This window comes from Theropithecus gelada, chromosome 18 (assembly GCF_003255815.1).
Source record: "Theropithecus gelada isolate Dixy chromosome 18, Tgel_1.0, whole genome shotgun sequence".
NCBI classification, from domain to species: Eukaryota; Metazoa; Chordata; class Mammalia; order Primates; family Cercopithecidae; genus Theropithecus; species Theropithecus gelada.
The window spans coordinates 15,939,799-15,960,205 of NC_037686.1; the positions used below are offsets into that span (position 1 = coordinate 15,939,799).

The 20,407-nt window shown below is 45.6% G+C and overlaps 1 protein-coding gene across 2 annotated transcripts in view; it reads left to right on the top strand.

Moving 5' to 3' along the window:
- LAMA3 (laminin subunit alpha 3) overlaps positions 1 to 20,407 on the top strand; it is a 273,500-nt gene that overhangs the window by 151,832 nt on the left and 101,261 nt on the right. For both annotated transcript variants that reach the window (XM_025365425.1, XM_025365424.1), the window contains exons 25-32: positions 1,498 to 1,606; positions 3,611 to 3,708; positions 4,619 to 4,763; positions 7,323 to 7,449; positions 7,537 to 7,676; positions 9,947 to 10,062; positions 11,235 to 11,446; positions 12,410 to 12,614. In XM_025365425.1, the coding sequence (XP_025221210.1) occupies positions 1,498 to 1,606; positions 3,611 to 3,708; positions 4,619 to 4,763; positions 7,323 to 7,449; positions 7,537 to 7,676; positions 9,947 to 10,062; positions 11,235 to 11,446; positions 12,410 to 12,614 (1,152 nt within the window). The remainder of the gene's footprint in view (positions 1 to 1,497; positions 1,607 to 3,610; positions 3,709 to 4,618; positions 4,764 to 7,322; positions 7,450 to 7,536; positions 7,677 to 9,946; positions 10,063 to 11,234; positions 11,447 to 12,409; positions 12,615 to 20,407) is intronic.

Sequence of the window (20,407 nt, forward strand, 5' to 3'; positions counted from 1 at the left end):
GTGAACTGCGTGTCAGTCTGCAGATCATTTTGGCTCTGAACATGACAACACCAAAGTCCTGCGTTAGGAGTTTCTATCCTTAGAAACGCAGGACAGCATGGTTTCAGTCTAGGAACCACTTTTATTGTGTTTAACCACTCCAAGGAGTGTCCTGTTGTATTTTTTCACGTGGCTAAAATATTTCCTCTTTCTCTTCCTTGTCTGTCATGTGGATAAGTGAAAATGAACAGGCTACAAGTATGGGAGTTCAAACAATATGGTGCAACTGGAAAATATTTGATCCATGAAAACCTATGTTAAATGACAGGCCCTTTCAGCATTGCAGCATATTCTGCTGAGGTTTCAACTTTTCCCAGCATTTCTCAAGTGAGTTCTAACAATGTTAAAAAAAAATCCCAGCAGAATAGCAGTGGTGCTAAAGAAAACCACTTTTCAGAGTAGTGCTGTGATAAATCTAATCTGCTCTCCATAAAAGAGATGATCTTTAGTGATTAAATCAATCTGGCTATTACTGTTAGGCTATTTCTTAGGAGGAATTTAATATAGGATAAGGATAAAACTAAGTAAATCACTTAGTATATTTAACCTTAGGATTATGCCTAAATCCAAAAGAATGTGTTTTAATGGACACACACACACACACACACACTCACTCACACTCACATAGGTGAGTGAGAAAGAAAACAATGGTTTATTAAGTTTCTAATATATAACACACTCTGGGCTTGGCTTTTTATATAACTTACCTCATTTTAATCCTCACCAAAAAAGTCATTGCCTAAATTATTTCAAATATTTCTCAGAAATAGCGCTTTTGTTTTAATGTAACAGTAGTTTCAAATTATATTTAGAAACAGAGAATTTGCAATGGAGAATGAAGTCAGAAACATTACTCAAAAAGTACCACCTGTAAGGGTTTTACCGTTAGAATTATTTGGTTCAAAGCTATGAGCTTTTAAATGTCCCTGAACTCTGTATCTCACTTGATGTGATGGAGGGAAGAGATACCACAGGTAGAAATGAAGAAGAAAGAAGGAGGAGAACCAGACTGAGTTTCAGAGGCAAACTCGGGGTCTTATCCATGCTGGAGGAAGGCCAGCATGCGCACTGTCTTGGCGTGGGGTGGTGGCTGTGAGGCTAGTGGATGACTTTAATTGTGAATAGTCCCAGGAATGTTGGCTGTGCCTTAGAGATCTGCAGTTACTGACCCTGGGGCCCTTTCTCTCGAGGACTAAACCTAGTACTTTATAAAGCTGGGTAGAAAAACTGAATGGGGCCTTTAGCCCTGAGAGGTACAACACTGGTCACAGCGGGAAGGTTCTTTTCCCCATAGAGACTGCGAGCTGCATCCCTCTTCAACTCATCATGCGGGAAAATTCACTATAATTCATTCAGTTATAAACAGGTGAAACCAAGGAGCAGTCAGCCACCCCATAAGGATGTGCAGAATGAGGGAGATGCTGAGAATCAGGCTAAGAAAACGGTTTTCTCTTGCAGCGTTCTCTGCCGGAGCGCTGTGATTGATCACATGAGCCGCATCGCTGTGTATGAGCTGTTGGCAGATGCAGACATTCAGCTCAAGGGACACATGGCCCGATTCCTTCTGGTATGCTTCTGTTTTGCCCATTGAATTTTAGAAGCATTTTGCTGATATCTATATTTTTGGAAGCTTATTAAAATTTTGACTGGGGTTGCATTACTCCTATAACCTGTGAAGAATTGCCAGTTTAATATTTATTCTTCCCATCTAGAACCTGACTTGCCTCTTCATTTGTTTGAGCCTTTTTTGGTATGGCATAATAAAATTTAGTCATATTTAAGCACCTCTCACAAAATCCCATTTCATTAATTTTTATTCATTTCTACTATTATAAGGAAAATGTCTTCTGTTATTGTATTTCCTAGTTTATCATTATTGCCAGAGTTTAGAAATCCCATTGCTTATCATTTATTTTCTTTTCCTTCTTACTATTTTATTATCTCTATTAGCTTCTTGGTAAATTTTATCAAAATTTTAAAGCTTGTAATTACCTAGTTTAAAAAAACTATTTCAAAAAGAATATCCTTCAGTTAATCAGATATATATATATACACACACACACACACACACACACATATATATATAATTAAGAGTTAAAATATCAAGTGTGGCAGACTAAATAATCTTCATGCCCACCTTTGTAATGGCATGACTTGAACATTGAGGGTTCTGATAAACAGAGGCAGTGGGATCTCGCTAGAAAGGAGGTGGCCAGATTTACAATGAATATCTCAGGGAATTTAAGATTCTCTTAAGAGTGAAGCAACTTCCTGTTACTGATGATACTACGCATGCATTACACCCTGGGAAATGCCAGGCCAGCCTGTGCTACTGTGTTTTAAATATTTGTGCCTGATGGTATTAAAAACTTGGAGCCTACTCTTAAGAAGTAGCTGGAATTCAGTTTTTAAAAAATTATAATTATAAAATTATGACTCCTTCTTAAAACATAACAATCCAAGAGAATCTAACCTCTTCATCTTTGGAAATTATAATGGAGCTGAATGTTCATCATTTAAAAGTAAGTTTTCCCTTTTTTTTTTTTTGAGACGGAGTCTCGCTCAGTCGCCCAGGCTGGAGTTCAGTGGCTCGATCTCAGCTCACTACAAGCTCCGCCTCCCGGGTTCCCGCCATTCTCCTGCCTCAGCCTCCCAAGTAGCTGGGACTACAGGTGCCCGCCACCTCGCCCAGCTAATTTTTTGCATTTTTAGTAGAGACGGGGTTTCACTGTGTTAGCCAGGATGGTCTCGATCTCCTGACCTCGTGATCCGCCCGCCTCGGCCCCCCAAAGTGCTGGGATTACAGGCGTGAGCCACCGCGCCCGGCCAAGTTTTCCCTTTTTGAAGTAGTCAGATGCCATTCAGAGTCAAGGCTGGCTAGAACATAAACTCTATGAAGGCAGGGGTGTTGTCCATCTTGGACTTGAAAGACCCCTAGTCTCAGTGGTGTTCAACAAAATGTTTGTTGTTGTTAATGAATAGCTTTGCAGTCAAGCTGGTAATACAGTTTTGATTTAAAATAAAGTATATTGATAAATTAATGACTGAGTTTCTTGTGTGACTCAAAAACTAGCTCTGGAGACAGTTCCTTCAACAAAGGCCAAATGTGCCTGAGATGGGAGTCATTCTTTATGAACAAGGGTTATTTCTAGCAGTGGCAGCCCTCACTTTGAAAAGCAGGCTCTCTGGCGAAACACCACATCCCCTGTCTTCCTCCCAACGGTCCTGAAAAGCCAGGATTGGCCCAGGACAAGACAGAAAAAACAGGCACTGGAAGTCACTGAAAAGAGTAGGTTCTGAGCTTTCTTATGGTTTTGTTCTCAGTTCTGTTTATGTAAGTATTTCAGCAGTAATTCAGTCAGTAATTCTATAAAACAGGAAAAAGGATTTGTTGCACATAGTGATGCCTGAGGACATGCCATCCTCCAATATTTTCTACTTTAAAATAACAATTAGAATTATTATGGATAAATCCTTTACTTCATCGCTTTTTTAAAAGGGTGTTTTTGGCCATACCATTGATTTTCCTGGTAACTGCAATGTGCCTTTGTGCATTGTATTTGCTCAATAGCATCAAGTTTGTATCATACCCATTGAAGAATTCTCAGCTGAGTATGTGAGGCCGCAAGTCCACTGCATTGCCAGTTACAGGCGATTTGTCAATCAAAGGTAATGTATTTCCTTCCTGTCTCCCCGTTCATGTTCTGAGTGACACTGGGATGAGTGTAAGGCCGAAACTTTATACTCAACATCAGAAATGATCATAAGCCAAGGTGCTAAAGTCTGGGGGTGGATTTAAAACAGAAAGAAAGAAAAACCAGCTAAATAATTTACCCCAGCAGTCTTTCCAGAATTCCATAATATCAGGAAGCTGACCCAGGAACAGCCAGGGAAATGGTTAAGCCTATCCCTGGAGGGCAGGAACCCTGAGTTCTATTCTAAGCCCTCGAAAAGACTCATTTCATTCCAATCTTTTAATCTCTCTGTCTGAGACTCTTCACTTGGAAAACCATGAAAATAATGACCTATCTCATAACTATGTGATGAGAATCAGCTAACTAATGCTTATTGGGGTTTTGGTAGGGTTGTTTTGCTGTAGATTCAAAAACAGCTTATGGGCATGGTCATGAAATCTGGTGTGCATGGTTAGGACTGTAGGAACCACCAACACAATGCAGTTCTGGTTGTGTGTAAAAGAGACAATGTGCATTTTTTCTTTCTTATATAGTGTTCTGTCAGTATTTATGTTTAGAGGTGAATCATGTTTTATTTCATTGATCTCATTTTAACGGTTAATTTTAGTTCTGGAAAGGGAAGTTTTTGTAAGTTTCTATCTAACTTACTTTACTTCAAAATCAAGATTCTCTGTGTTTTAACTAGTTTAATGGAACAGGTGGCTGGAATACACTTGGCATGAGTATCGTTATATAAAGATCCCTAGAGTTCTGTGCTTCCCCCAGCACTGGATCCTTTTGATGCCCATGTGGTCCTATGCTTCAAGTCTGTCTCTTCACTGATGGACAGTTCTGTAGCTTTGGGTTCTTTTAAAAATCAGATTTTTAAATATTCTATTTTTCAGTGCCACCTGTGTCTCCCTGGCCCATGAAACTCCTCCAACAGCATTAATTTTGGATGTTGTAAGTGGCAGGCCTTTCCCTCACCTGCCCCAGCAGTCTTCACCTTCTGTTGATGTTCTTCCTGGGGTCACCTTGAAGGCACCACAGGTAGTGTGCTGTTTCTAAACCAGTGGTTCTCAAAGTATGACCTCAAGCAGCAGCATCCACATCACTTGGAAATTTGTCGGCAATGCAGATTCACAGACCCACTACAGACCTACTGAGTTGGAAGCTCTGGGGGTGGGCCCAGGAATCTGTGTTTTAACAAACCCTCCAGGTGATTCTGATGCTCCTGAAGTTTGAGAACCTCTACTGTCTTCTGTGAAGAGTCCAGAAATGCAGGCATCTGGTTAATCCTGCCTAGGACCACCCCTGCCTGATGCCCTTTCCCTCCTAAGCTTTGTCCACTAGACATTTGGCAATTATTCATGGCCCATATTGTGGTATCTTATATTTTTGTGGACTGCTGCTGTTTAATATAGTTGTTTATTAGTTTTCTTCCCAAGTTAGATCATAAGAATTTTAGAATAGTTATTGTAGCCAAGAACTCCCCCGCCTTTTTTTTTTTTTTTTTTTTTTTGAGACAGATTCTTGCTCTATCACTCAAACTAGAGTGCAGTGGCATGATCATAGCTTACTGCAGCCTCCAACTCCTGGGCTCAGGCAGTTCTCCCATCTCAGCTTCCCAAGTAGCTGGGACTAGAGGTGAGCACCACGTTGCCCAGCCAATTTTTTTTCTTTTTTATTTCTGTAGAGACGGGGTCTTGCTATGTTGCCCAGGCTAGTCTCGAACCAGTAAACTTTTTGTATCCCCCACTGCAGCAGCACAGTACCTTGCAGGTAGGAAATTCTCAATAAACATTTGTTAATCAATCATCTAGAGCACAAAGCTGAAATATAATAAATTAATGCATTTTGTAAGCTAAAAAAATCACAGGACTTTTAAAGTTCTGCATTATAAAAATATAATTTACATTATGATATTACAAGGTTTAGTATCCCTTATCCGAACTGCTTGTGATCAGAAATGTTTTGAATTTCAGATTTTGGAATATTTGCATTATATTTACGGGTTGAGCATCCCTAATCTGAAAACCTGAAATCCAAAATGTTCCAATGAGAATTTCCTTCAAACATTATACCAGTGCTCAAAAAATTTCAGATTTTGGAGCATTTTGGATTTTCAGATTAGGGATGTCCAACCTGTATTATGTCCTTATAATCTCAAAGATTGTTTGCATCTGTTCACAGTGCATTGGATTTGAGAATTTACAGGATCTGAGCGATAGAATCAAATAAGATCCCATATAGGAAAGGCAGTCTAGAATAATAGGGGGGAATGAGTTGAAATCAAGATGACAGAGTTCTAGTCCTGCTTTTGTCATGAAATTAGTGCATGATTTTCCATGAACTATTTACCCTCTCTGAGTCATGGGTCTCATCTGAAAAATGCAGATGAGCTATTTTTGTGAGTTAAAAGATTCGTTATTCACAAAGTGAGGCTTTCTGGGGAGAGCAGGGCTTGTACTTGAGCTTGAGCAAAAGGAGGGCGGGCTGTAGCTTTTAGCCCTCGAAAAGACTCCTTTACATGGTGGGAGTGGAGGGAGGGGCAGGGCTGTCCAGGGAGGACTCCCTCTCCCAGGGGCTGGAATTTGTGTGATTAGAACTCCCCACTCACGACAAAGGAGGGAGCTGGGAGCCCCTGAGCTGTCTTATGAGCTTGTCTGGGTGTGGGGCAAAAGGCGCAGGGGTGTAATAGGGCTTGAAAGCTGTCAGTGGGCAAACATCAGAAATAGAGTCAGAGCTGGGCACAGTGGTTCACACCTGTGATCCAGCACTTTGGGAGGCCAACGCAGCAGTATTGCTTGAGACTGTGAGCTCAAGATCTGCCTGGGCAACATAGGAAGACCCTGTCTCTACAAAAATTTAAAAAGTACCCAGGCATGATGGCACATACTTGTAGTCTAGCTACTTGGGAGGCTGAAGCAGGAGGACCATTTGAACCCAGGAGTTTGAGGCTGCAGTGAGCTATGGTTGTGCCACTGACCTCCAGCCTGGGTGACAGAGCGAGATCCTCTGTCACTCTGAGACAGAGTGGACTGAGCCTTTACTCCTGGCTTTGGCCTGCTCCCGTGATTGTTTTTCATAAATCCCGATTCATCTGGTCTTGGTCTTAACAATAAAGAGCGTTGATCTCTTAAAAAAAGTGGAGTCAGACTCTTTATTGCATAGTTATTATGCATAGCACTGTTATGAACATTTAAGTATGGCCTTCTTGCAAACTTATTACACATTTCTTTTGGGTATGTACCCAGAAGGCCAATCACTGGGTTATGTGTTCAACTTTGGTAAATATTGCCAAACAGGTTTTCAACCTGACTTACCAATTATACCCCCTCCAACGTGTATGATTGTACCACAGTTTGTTTATCCAACCTGCAAGCAAGAGACATTTGGTTTGTTTTCAGTTTTTGTGATAACAACAACAACAAAAGCTGCTGTAAATGTGTGTGTGAAGGTTTCTGGGTGAAGATGGGTTGTCATTTCACTTTGGTAAATAGGTTGTTTTGTTTTTTAACCTCTGAATTACTCTGTGATTCCAGTTACTCATAGCTCTCCAGCTTGAGGGTTTTTTGGGGTTTTTTTCCTCCTCTTTTTTCCTCTTAGAATCAAGTGACCCTGAGAGGACGTGCACCACACCTGGGCCGATACGTCTTTGTCATCCATTTTTACCAAGCAGCGCACCCGACGTTTCCCGCGCAGGTGTCAGTGGACGGCGGGTGGCCACGGGCAGGTGAGCCGCAGTGAACAGGCCCCGCTGCCTGCCTTGGGCCGACCCCACAGTCCTGTGCGTGACAGGAAGTCTCTCTCTTTCTGCCAGGCTCCTTCCGTGCCTCTTTTTGCCCCCATGTGCTCGGCTGCCGGGATCAAGTGATCGCCGAAGGCCAGATTGAGTTTGACATCTCAGAGCCTGAAGTGGCTGCAACCGTGAAGGTTCCAGAAGGAAAGTCCTTGGTTTTGGTGCGTTCCTCTTGTCCCTCAACTTGCTCCTCGTGTGCCTGCCTGGATGGCCATTTTGGGTGTCTGTTTGGCTCATGGAAATAATTCTTCCAAGGAATTGAAGTCATATTTGTAGAAAAATGTTTAAATTTTACAGCTGTCTTTTGCTCCCCAAAAGATAAATAAGTAAATAAATAAATAAAGCATGTGACAATCAAAGTCAAGGGAACTAGACAGAAGAGAGCAGGCATCGCCCCTCTCCACCAGCCCCTGCTTCCTCATCTGACCAGTCTCTGGAGCATTTTTCACTCCTTTCTGCCTTTGGCCCTGCAGCTGCTTTCTCTCTGTTTCCCCCGCTTTCTCTAGTGCTCCTTGGGTGATTTCTCCTTTTCCATTTGTCACTGTGTGTTGGCGTTCCTTCTGATTTGACGCCGAGCCCCTCGTTGTGTCATTTCTCCTTGGATACGTCTTCCGTGCCCATCGATTCTATTCTGTCCACTGTGGGAAGGATACTCACATCTGTGAGGTCACCTTTCCTGAACTCCAGTATGTGACCACCATCTCCTGCGTATCTGCCTGGCCAGAGATCTTGCAAGTCCCTTACTTAGTCTGCACCCTGCACAGCCCCGGTGTGCCCACCCTGTTCATCACCTTGAGTGATGGCAACCAGTGCCTGGAGTCATGCTGAGCCCCCTTCTCTAGCAGCTCTGCTCCCACATCTGTTACCACACACCGGGGTCTTTCTCTGGCATGCCTCCTGGAGGCAACCATTCTCTTCTAGCCCCGTTGTCCTCACTGATCATCCTTCCGCTCACCTGGACAGGGCCAGCCTCCTGCCAGCACTCCCTTCCTGGTCCACCACTTTCCAGTGCCTCCTCCGCGTTCCTGGCCATTACCTACCTGACTGGAGGGCTAGGAGCATACCGTGTGACCCAGCCGCTTCTCTGGACTTCCAACAACTGATGGGATATGGTCCACTTACTGCCCTAGGATCCATGTGCCTCACTCAGGCCCTCATGACCCCCTAATTCATCTTTCATCCTCCTCTCTGCCATTGCCCTACTCCACGCCTCCCCCTCCCACACCTCACTATCTGGCCATGCAAATCCATTCTCAAGCCCCTAGATATGCCATTTCTTCTCATGCCACCAGGGTTTCTCACACTGGCCCTTTTTCTGACATTTTCTGTCTGTTTCTCTACCTGGATAAGTCCGGCGTACCCACTCACCCAGCTCAGAGTTAATCCATCTTTTTGTAAAGCCCTCCGGAAGCATTGCCTGGACCCTCTGTGTGGCCCTCCAGGCCTCTGCGTGAGCCTCCTCCTCTCTGAGGAAGTCGTCTGCCTAGGAGACAAGGGCTGCGTCTGTTCATTTTGCATCCCCTGTGCCTGGAATACCACCTGGTGTGTGGTGCTCGGCAAACGTTTATTGAATTGAATATCATGAGAGTAGTAGGCTCCCTGTAAGCTGTGAGCTGGTGAGCAGTTGACAAAGATGTTTGAAAATTTCTACAGTATTTGCTATAAGCATATTGTGATTTATACTGGCACAGGGAACCAAACTACCGTTAGTCATAATAGAGTACCAGGTATGATGTCAGCTCCAAGGACAAGCCATGGTGTTAGCTTCTGCATTGTTCTTGCCACGTTGGTTTGTTTCCCTTTAAAAATACAAAACAACCATCCCTGGAGATCCAGGGAAACACCAGGCGTGAGTCACATGGAGCCCTGGCCATGCAGCAGACCCCTGCTTACCCCCAAGGTCCCATCACCCAGCCAGCACGCAAGGCTTTTGTTTCTCTGAGTAGAAGGTCCAAGGGCTCTGCCTGGGAACTCATCGTTCCCCACATAGTAATGTGGACTGAGCCTTTACTCCTGGCTTTGGCCTGCTCCCATGATTGTTTTTCATAAATCCCGATTCGTCTGGTTGTGGTCTTAACAACAAAGAGCGTTGATCTCAGTGAAGAGAAAGTACATGTTGAATATCTCTTATCTGAAATGCTTGGGACCAGAAGTGTTTTGGATTTCAGATTTTTTTTCAGATTTTGGAATATTTGCATAATACTTACAGATCGAGCATCCCTAATTCAAAAATCCCCAATCCAAAATGCTCCAGTGAGCATTTCTTTTGAGCGTGATCTTTGAGCATTATGTCAGTGCTCAAAAAGTTTCAGATTTTGAAGCATTTCAGATTTTGGGTTTTTCGAGTAGGGGTGCTCAACCTGTATACTAAGTAGCCTTAGGTCTGTGTCATCATTCGAAATTCTAACACATGCTGGTGGATTTCTTTCAGGTCCGTGTTCTAATGGTGCCTACAGAAAACTATGACTACCAAATACTTCACAAAAAATCCATGGACAAGTCACTCGAGTTTATCACCAATTGTGGAAAAAACAGCTTTTACATTGAGTGAGTATCACTTTGTGGGAAGGCTCTGGAATGCGGAGGCACTCCCACATTCCTGACCAGCTCGAGGCCCAGGGAGGGGCTGGCCCTCGGATGCGTCCTTTTCCCCCTACTGGCCAAGAGAGCGTCAGTGAGTCCCAGGGGAAGATGCTGTTTCTCCACACTGACCTTCCCGTGACAGACTTTGCCATGCACTGCCTAGGAAAGATGACTGTCCTCAGCTGTGAACTCAACAGGGGCCCACACCCCAAGCTGAGATTCAGGGGCTGGTTAGGAGTTTCTCTCCCTCTCCACTGCTTCCTGTGTGCCAGCACAGATTCCTAAGACGTACCACACACGGTACCCTCCACGGGGAAGGACATCAGCCCTGAGTCCCACTCCCCTCTACCATCTAACCAAGCAGGGCGTGTCCAGAGACATGGCCTCCCTGCCCTCTCTCCTTGTGTCCTTGAATGCCAAAAACTAGGATGGTCTTGAGTATCAATTCCTGCCGTTCTCTTCTGTGGACCCGCCCTTTCCCTGTTGTAGGGTTCCTGAGGAACCCAGGCGCTCCAGAGGCCCTGGGAGGCAGACACCTGCTGTGCAGTGACTATTCAGAGCAAAGGCTCTTAAGCGGCTGTGGATGTGAATGCTGCTCACCACTCCATAACCCTGCGGCCTCGGGAATGTCGCCTAACTTCTAGGAGCCTCAGTTGCCTTATCTGTGAATTGGGGCTTAGGCCTAATTGGTTGGGAGGTTGGGAGGTCATGTGGGATGTCACTAAGGCTTCCAGCACACAGCTTTCAATGAATGTTAGTGATTCTCCTCCACATCATCATTTTATGAGTTGTATTATTACACACATAGGTCTACTTTTTTGGTAACCACTTTATTGAGCTATAATTCACATACTATATAGTTCATCCTTTAGGTCTATTTCCACTCTTTTATTCCAGCTGTACAAGGTTCCCACTGACCTGTTCTGTGATGTCTCCTCCTGCGGCAGGTGGTAGGGGGAGGGTGTGGCTGTCACTGACTGAGTCTGAAGTGGGGTATTTCCCACTCTTCCCTGACTCCAGAACCATGAACCACTCCCACAGATGCTGCTGGGTGGAGCAGATGGTAAAGGCGAGGGTGAGGCCACTCCCATACACACCTCCCTGGGCATCACCATGAGTTGTTTCTGTCTCCACAGCCCCCAGACGGCCTCCAGATTCTGTAAGAATTCTGCCAGGTCCCTGGTGGCCTTTTACCACAAAGGCGCCCTGCCTTGTGAGTGCCACCCCGCCGGAGCCACCAGCCCTCACTGCAGCCCTGAAGGTGGGCAGTGCCCATGCCGGCCCAACGTCATTGGGCGGCAGTGCACCCGCTGTGCAACAGGCCACTATGGATTCCCACACTGCAAGCGTAAGTGCACGTTTCCCGTCACCCCAGGTCTACTCTGGTCCCGTGTGGATGATGCTCACTGGGGCACGCTTCTTCAGTGGCACTGTGCTAGAGACTCACCTGGAGATCTGGAGAAATGCAGATTCTGATTCAGGAGACTGGGCTGGGGTCTGAGTCTCTACATTTCCAATGAACACCCAGGTGATGCCCATGCTGCTGGTCCCTGGACCGCACTCTGAGTAGCAATGTTCTAGAAGATAAGTATTTGTGACTCCCCTGCTGTGTGACCTATGTACTTGGCAAAGCAGATGAGTGTGACAAGTCTTAAACCTCAGAGTCTGGGAGAGCTTGATCCCCTTCCTCACGGAAGCCCCTTCCATTTTGTCGGCCCAACCCAAACTCAGTTGAGACAGGACAGCCAGGGTCATGTGGCAGCACTACTCACTGAATGAGAACCCGTGGGAACTTTTATCTAAGAACCAGCCTGTGGCCCGAGGGGTAGGGTCAGCTCACTTCATGTGACTGCAGTGAGGAATGCAGTGTGTGGAGTCCCCATGCAGAGGCCAAGGAACAAGGACCCTGCTGCCAGGTCGTGCCCTGACCCTGGGCTCTGGACGCACAGGGCACTGGGGTGATGTGGATGTGGAGCTGCTTCAGGGAGCCTGAGAGCAGCCTCCTACCAATTTCTAGACTCCTTCGATGGTCCAGAGGCCCCATATGAGTGGCACACAGTGGCAGCAAGGTGGGCTCCTTTGAGGGTCTATCTTGGAGCTGGCTAGCGCAGCTGCTCCTCATTCCGCATCCACACTGTCTGCCGCGAGTATTTGGGGTGGTTGGTCCTGACTCCAAGAAACGGGCCTTTCAGATCTAAACATTTCTCTCAGACCCTTTGGAGGCTTCTGGAAAACCCGGCAGTTGGTGGAGTACTGCTGGAGCCCAGGCAGCCTCTGACCCTCACAAGGTATTTCTTTATCCCCTGACCAGCGTGCAGCTGTGGCCTGCGCCTTTGTGAAGAGATGACGGGGCAGTGCCGCTGCCCTCCCCGCACAGTCAGGCCCCAGTGCGAAGTGTGTGAGACACACTCATTCAGCTTCCACCCCATGGCCGGCTGCGAAGGCTGCAACTGTTCCAGGAGGGGCACCAGCGAGGCTGCCATGCTGGAGTGTGACCGGGACAGCGGGCAGTGCAGGTGAGCTGGGGGAGTAACCTGTCCGCTTCTGTCACAGGGAGGTTGCGCAGCATCTGCCCCCACCCTGGTCATCGTCACTTTCCACTTCCCACCTGTCCAGGGGTGCCTGTGTTGACCCCAGTGTGGGCTTCCCAGCCAGAATGGGTTGCAGTGAGTGGAGTGATTGGCCTTAGGCTCAGAGCCGGGCAGAGCCTGCGTGGATGGATTACCAGTCATCTTGAGCCGGCAGCAGCCTTGCCCATTGACTCCAGCATGCTGTCACTATGGGACTGTGTTCTGTGTGTGCCATGAGGCAAAAGTGGGAGAGGAATGATACATGCATAACGAAGGTATCTGTGTGCTTTGCTGGGATGCCTTGTGGTGAGCACCTGTCCATTTGTTTTAGGTATAAGCTTCATAGGGTTCGCTGGCAGTGTGGTTAAGGTCAGCGCATGATAAAAGTCTGAAATCCCACCTAGCTGAGGTGGGCTGGAAGGGGTGCTGGGGCCTCCATGGCAGGGCTTGGTGGGAGTTAGGAGGGAGTCAGGGTGAGCAGGAGACAGGCTGGAGAGCCTGGCCTGAGAGTGGGGCTGCCCTCAGAGGACCACAGAGCAGTCCAGTACTTAATTGTTAAGGGACAGGTAGAGACCTTGGCTCATGCAGATGCTGCATTGCTGAGAGGTTTGGTTCAGGGGCTGCATTGGAACGTGGAGGCTGGTGTCACATGGTTCCAGGTGCTGAGGCTGATCTCAGCAGGGCTGGATGGGGGCTGCAGGGGCCAGAGAAAGGGTATGGCTCCAAAAGGAGGGACTGGTAAGAATTAGATCAGTGGTGATATGCCAGGGAAACTGAGTCAGAGGCCAGGCCAGAATGGCAGTGTGCAGGGGAAAGCAGAAGGTTCACCATGCACCCCACTCCCTTCAGCACGCACCCCAGGCACATGGATGTTATGGAGTCTGTAATTTGGGTGTGAGAGGCAGGAGGGGCTGTGGCTGCTGGGGACAGGCCTCAGTGACTCCCACTTGAGGGTGGCTGTGGTAGTCTCCCGTGACTGCCATTAACAAATGCCACAAACAATGCTGAAATAACAGAAATTTATTCTGGCACATTTCTGGAGCCTAGAAACTCAAAATCAAGATGTCAGCAGGGTTGCTTTCTTCCGGAGGTTCTGCAGGAGAACCTGTCCCATGCCTTTTCGCTTCTGGTGTGCAGGTATTCCTGGGAATCCCTGGGCTGGTGGCTGCATCACTGCAACCTCTGCCTCTGCCATTCCATGCTGTTCTCTCTGGGTGTCTCTGTTTTCCTGTGGCGTTCCCCTCTCTGTGCGTGTCTCGGTCTCTTCTCATTTTCTTATAAGGACACCAATCATACTGGCTTAGGGCCCACAGTACTCTGGTATAAACTCATCTTAACTTAATTACATCTGGAAAGACCCTGTTTCCAAATAAGGCCACATTCTCAGGTACAGGGGGGTAGAACTTGGACAGATCTTTTGTGGGGATACAATTCAACTCTCTATAGCAGCGATGTTCGCTTTTCTAAGGAAGGCCTCTTAACCACCCCTTTAATTGTCATCTGGTGCCTACCAACTCCTTTATACTACTGGGACATTGTAAGGAAGCTGGGAGAAAAGCTTGAATCATGAAACATTCCAAGGCTTTAAAACCACAGGTGTGAGTCCTGCCTGAGTCAGGTCAGTCACTCAAGAACCGGAGGGGATGCCTGTGTTTAATCACAGGAAGTAAAGGAACCAAGGAGGAGCTGGAGAAGCAGTTTTCCGACAGGAAGAGAAGCAGTAGAGTTTTCAAAGGGAGTAGTTTGTCAACAATAAATCACTGCAAATGGAACTTCACACACAATTTCTCAATGCTGCTGTCACAGAAAAAGAAAACCAAGAGTGCTTTAAAAAATGTTTTAATCTTGTTAAGGCACCAGAAGGTGAGGGACGGATTTACTGTAGTATTTTATGTAAAAATTCTAAGGAGTTTTATTTTTAACAAACTCTCACTGCCAATGATAATTTAATAGACTGGAATATTCCCAACTCAGGATGGAGGCATGTCTATAGTAAGTTTTGCCCAAACCTGACAGCATCAACGGAAATGGAATCTTACCGGCTTGTATTACACTTAAACCAAGATGTAAAACTGTTTACTTTGACCTTAGGAAAGGGACTATAATAATCTAATGGGATAATGCATCTTCCCATGATCAAAGTGGATTTGTCATAAAAGGGCCTTGGCAGAAAATGTAAGAAAGTTTACATTACTGTAAATTGCACAAATTGCCCATGATAATTTCAGTGTAAATGCTGAAAAAGCTTTTGATTGCCTGAAAGGATTACTTCTTTATAAAATATTAGAGGAAAAACTAGAAGTTTTCTAGTTTTATGAAGAATATGTTTAGTATAGCTCATGTAAAATAAAAAATCAGAGATAACTGGAGTTTGCAAGAAAAAGGAAAACATCCTTTCACAGTCATATAACAGACTGTCCTGCAGTTGTACAAATCATCACAAACTGCAAAGCTGAAAAATTGCTCTTTTCAAATTGTATTTAATTACTTAGGGGTGTTCAGTTTTATCATACTGTAAGAAAACCAAACTGTTACAAATATTCATCTACTTTAAAATGAATTAAAAAAATAATTTTAGCAATCCACAATGCTCACTCTTTACTGAAGTCAACCCCGTGTTGTAGTTTGAGGCAATGAGGGTAAGCTGAGCCTTCGACTCACCTTTGTCAAGTCCTAGCTATGAGACTGGGCAAGTCATTTTGCCTTCCTGGCTTTCAGTTTCTTACTCTGTAAAATGAAGTTTGGTAAAATCATCTCTAACTTCCTATATAAATTTAAAATTCTGATTCCATTCCTTTTTCAATCTCTGATTGTATTACAGACTATATTGTGTAATTATTAAAAGGTCTATTATTCTGGCCAACTCTATTATATCAAGATCAAAAAGATGCTTATATTGATCAAAACTTCATTTTTTATAGCACAAGACAGCACATATATCTATTTATAGTGATGAAAAAGTAAATTTGCATCTGCTCCTAATACTGGAAGACATGTGCCATCAGATTCTCTGAGCACACAGAAAGGCTAGAATATCTTCGGAAGACTTTATCCATCTGTGTCAGACATGAGGAAGCTGGAGATCCCTGACAGTGAAAGCTGCCGTGCTGTTGACCACGTCCAAGCTATTTTCAGATTGATCAAAGGAGATGGCAGTCCACCTGGACATCCAGCGAAGCCATGTGTACCTCATGCCTTTTCAGAAGGACAGTAGCCACAGGAAAGATTTGGGGATGCCCTCTATCTCCACTCAGCTTTACTAAGCTTTTGTGTTAAGTGGAGAAATTAAAAACCAGAAAAGGTCATAGACTTGATGTTCTCAGAACAGAAGGGCTTCCAGCTAGGCGTCGATTCATGAGCCCTAACAACTTGGAGAGGCAATTTCTTTGATGCTCCTCATCAAATAATCAATGAGACTGGCCAGGCAACGTGCAGGCGCTGGGATGTGCTGTTGACACAGTGGTGACTGCTGTGACTGCCACACAGAAGGAGCTCAGGGTTCTCAACTGCACGCCCTCTGTCGTCCTTCATCTTCTGTAACACTGGCATCTTTTTCTCACCTCTCTGATGATCCTTCTCTGGCTATTTCACTGGCTTCATTTTTCTCCTTCTGCCCCCAGACCAAGAGGATGTGTGGTGTGAGTTGTGTCCTGTCTCTGCCGCTCACTGTCTGGGTGACCTCAGGTATATTACTTCTGTCCTCCGGGCCTTAGGTCTCCATCTGTAAAATAAGGATCCTGGAGGCACCTACCTCATAAAGTCCTTTAGAGGGTTAAATGTCTCCTGTGAACACACTGAAAGCAGCGCCTGACACACTCTGAGCACCCAGTAAGTATTAGCTGTTGTGGTTATTTGTCAAGGTCATGGCTGTCTGCCTTCCTCCCTCTATGCTTTGTCCCTGAAACTACACCCATTCTCCTGGCTTCAGCCACCCCCACTCCTGGATGATTCCCAGATCCACAGCTCCAGTCCTGCTCCTTGAGGGCTATCCTATTCCACCTTTATTGCAAATCAGCTCAACCTGGGTTCTCTTATTGACTTTACGCTGGTAGCCTTGGACAAGTTCCCTGAGCTCTTTGGGCTCCTGTCTCCTCACATCTATTATGAAAAGTTAGATTGGATAATCGTTAACTCCTGAATGCTACAATACTGACCCTATCTCTAAAACCCATGTCATTGCCTTCCCTTTCAAGCCATTTCTCCCTTTGGATTAAAAAAAATTCTACTTAATGATAACAGCTTCTTTCCAGTCCTTTAAGCCTGAAATCTGAGTATTATCTCAGAATCAACCCATTTTCCCTACAGCCAGTCAGGTGTCAACTTCTGGCAAGGGACGTATTATCCTCCTTCCTTTCCATGGCTGTCTACTGCCTGGTTGAGTTCTTTTACCACTTCATGTTCAGATGATATTGATGCTTTCCTAGTTGACCTTCCTTTTCCTGGGTTACTCATTCATTCTTTCTTTCTTTTTTGGCTCTTTAAGAGGAATATGCTAAATTGACAATTATACTGGGATTCAAACATCTGTCTTTCCCTTAATTTTGTTCACAAATACATGGTACTGTTAGTCTGTGAACTTGAGACAATGTTGATAAATGTGTACATGTTTATGATTTTATCTCCTTTTTGATTTATGACAGGCTACCCTTAAATGTGATTTTATCTTCTTGGCATGTATTTTTGTTTGTTTTTGTTATTTTAATGAGGATGAAACATCTCCCTCAGTTCCTGTGAAGTTTTCTTCCTTTCCCTTAAATGTGATTTTGGATGTGTTTCATTGCTCAAAGTGCATCTCATACCTATTCTATCTTGGGTACTGTGCTTCCTGTGGAAGGCACACATGTCTGTGGTCTGCTGGGGGCACCTGTTCTAACCAAGAGTGACAGTGCAGCATGGTGAGCATCATATTGTGGTGGGCTGTTATGGGAACACCATTTCCATGACATCACATTCTTTGCTGAAGAACCTTCCTTAATTCCCCATTGTCTAACAGGATAAAGACCAACTTTCCTTGATTTGAATTCTATCTACCCTAACTTTTTTTTTTTTTTGAGACGGAGTCTCGCTCTGACCCATTCTGGAGTGCAGTGGCGCAATCTCGGCTCACTGCAGGCTCCGCCTCCCGGGTTCACGCCATTCTCCTGCCTCAGCCTCCCGAGTAGCTGGGACTACAGGTGCCCAGCACCGTGCCCGGCTAATTTTTTGTATTTTTAGTAGAGATGGAGTTTCACCATGTTAACCAGATGGTCTCGATCTCCTGACCTCGTGATCCGCCCGCCTTGGCCTCCCAAAGTGCTGGGATTACAGGCGTGAGCCACCGCGCCCGGCCTCTACCCTAACTTTTAATGCCTTTTTGTTTTTTCGCTTTCTTCTCTGGCTTGGTTTTCTCACTTCCTCTAAACATTTTTTGTCTGTATTCTGTTCTCCAATTATGAAAGGGCTTCCTCCTGCTCTCCTACTACCCCCAAATTATGCCTGTCCTTCAAGGATTTTTGTGTTAAAAGTACAAACTCAAAGAATGCAAGGAGCCTTCTATGAGTCCACAGAGATTGCCTCATCATCTCATTGGACAAAGCAAGTTGACTGCTTAGCCAGCTTCTCTCTTAATTTCCACATTCTAGTCCTGTGTCCTCAGTGAAAACATGTCCATGTCAAGACTGACTTATTCTACTTTATACCCTCCCTCCCATGTCCCCTAACACAGGAATGTGTGTGTAGAAGGCACTCAGTAATTCTTGAGTGAATAAATAAATAAGGTAGATTTTGGGCTCTAGATTAAAACTGGACTTCCACATGAGCATAATATGAAGGGCCCTACAGTGTTTGTTTATTTATTTATTTATTTATTTGAGATGGCGTTTTGCTCTTGTTGCCCAGGCTAGAGTGCAGTGGCATGATCTTGGCTCACTGCAACCTCTGCCTCCTGGGTTCAAGCGACTGTCCTACCTCAGCCTCCTGAGTAGCTGGGATTATAGGCATTCACCACCATACCCGGCTAATTTTGTATTTTTAGTAGAGATCGAGTTTCTCTGTGTTGGTCAGGCTGTTCTTGAACTCCCGACCTCAGGTGATCAACCTGCCTCAGCCTCCCAAAGTGCTGGAATTACAGGCGTGAGCCACCGCACCTGGCCCCTACAGTGTTTAATGACCAAAGGATGCAGCTCACCCCAGCACATCTGGGCCTGATTCTCTGAGACATGGCAAGCACCCACCCATGCCCAGATGTTGTTACAAAACATTTGGCCGGGAGCCCCATTGCCATGGAGATAACTTCTCTTGACCTGCTTCCCCAGAACTGCTATTCTGCAGCTGCTCCTTGGGTACCAGAAATTCGCTGTGGAGAAACGTACCAAGTCAGGCTGACATGAGGTTGTTTTAAAGGATGTTCAGCCAGACTTTCAAGAGGAAGTGTCCTATTCCTTCCCTATTGTCATGGCACCACCAAAAACTTCCCTATTGTCATGGCAACACCAAAAACTGTCTTTGCACAGGATGCATAAGCTCAATGATCTAAACATTGCAGTACTCAAGAATATAAATATTGTTTTGGTTTACCCTGGCATAGCAGCCCCAGCGGGGCCACTCAGGGTCCTGTTTGCAGGCTGCTGCTCCCCTCCTTCTGCTCTGTTGGCTTTTTTCCCATCTGCTTTAGTGCTCTCAGCTGCTACCCATGTGCTGTGTGAGGCTCAGAGCTTGGTCCTATATTACTGACTGGCCACACCTTCTCAGTCGCTCTCTTTCCACTGCATCTTCTCACATACATTCTAAAATAAATAAACAGGCCAGTCATGGTTTTGCTTCCCTTCCTCCTTGTCTGGACAAGCAGCTTCCACAGCTGCCCTTGCTGCAGGTACTCCTGTTCCTTTCCTTTTCAGTGAAGTGAAAATATAAAATGCAGGCTCCAGGGTCGGACGCGGTGGCTTACACCTGTAATCCCAGCACTTTGGGAGGCTGAGGTGGGCAGATCACGAGGTCTGGAGATTGAGACCATCCTGGCTAACACGGTGAAACCTCGTCTCTACTAAAAAAATACAAAAAATTAGCTGGGTGCGGTGGTGGGCACCTGTAGTCCCAGCTACTTGGGAGGCTGAGGCAGCAGAATGGCGTGATCCTGGGAGGCGGAGCTTGCAGTGAACCGAGATTGAGCCACTGCACTCCAGCCTGGGCGACAGAGCGAGACTCCGTCTCTAAATAAATAAATAAATAAATAAATACACAAACCACACGCAAAAAAACATAGGTCCTGTCTGTGTTACCTCACCTTCCAGGTCCCCACCCAGATCACTTGCTCAGGGGACACTCTGAGCCGTGCCCACCAATGGCATTCAGTGTGTGAATTACTCACCTGCCACCAGCATCTTATTAATGCACCCTTGGCCAGAAGCCCCCCGTGTTTGCTAAAAGAAACGTTCAGACCTTGGGATGCCAGTCTGCCAGGTTGGCATTTCATGGCAACACTGTCCCTCTGTGCACAGTGTTCTTTCCTTCACTGCTAGGAAAAGAGAAGCAAGGTTCACCCAGCCTATGTCAGGCCATCTCCAAAGCCCCTTTTCTCTTCTGAGGCTCCTCTTTCTGATAGCTTTTATTTTGGGAGGGGTCATCTGCAACTCTCTTCTTTCTGGTCTCTAGACCACCAGAGTCCTTGTGCTCCACACTTGCTGTCTCTCCAGAAATAAGGAATCAACTGGAAACAGGCTTTATTTTTTTTGCTGGACTGTCTGATTACATTTAGTCTGGGG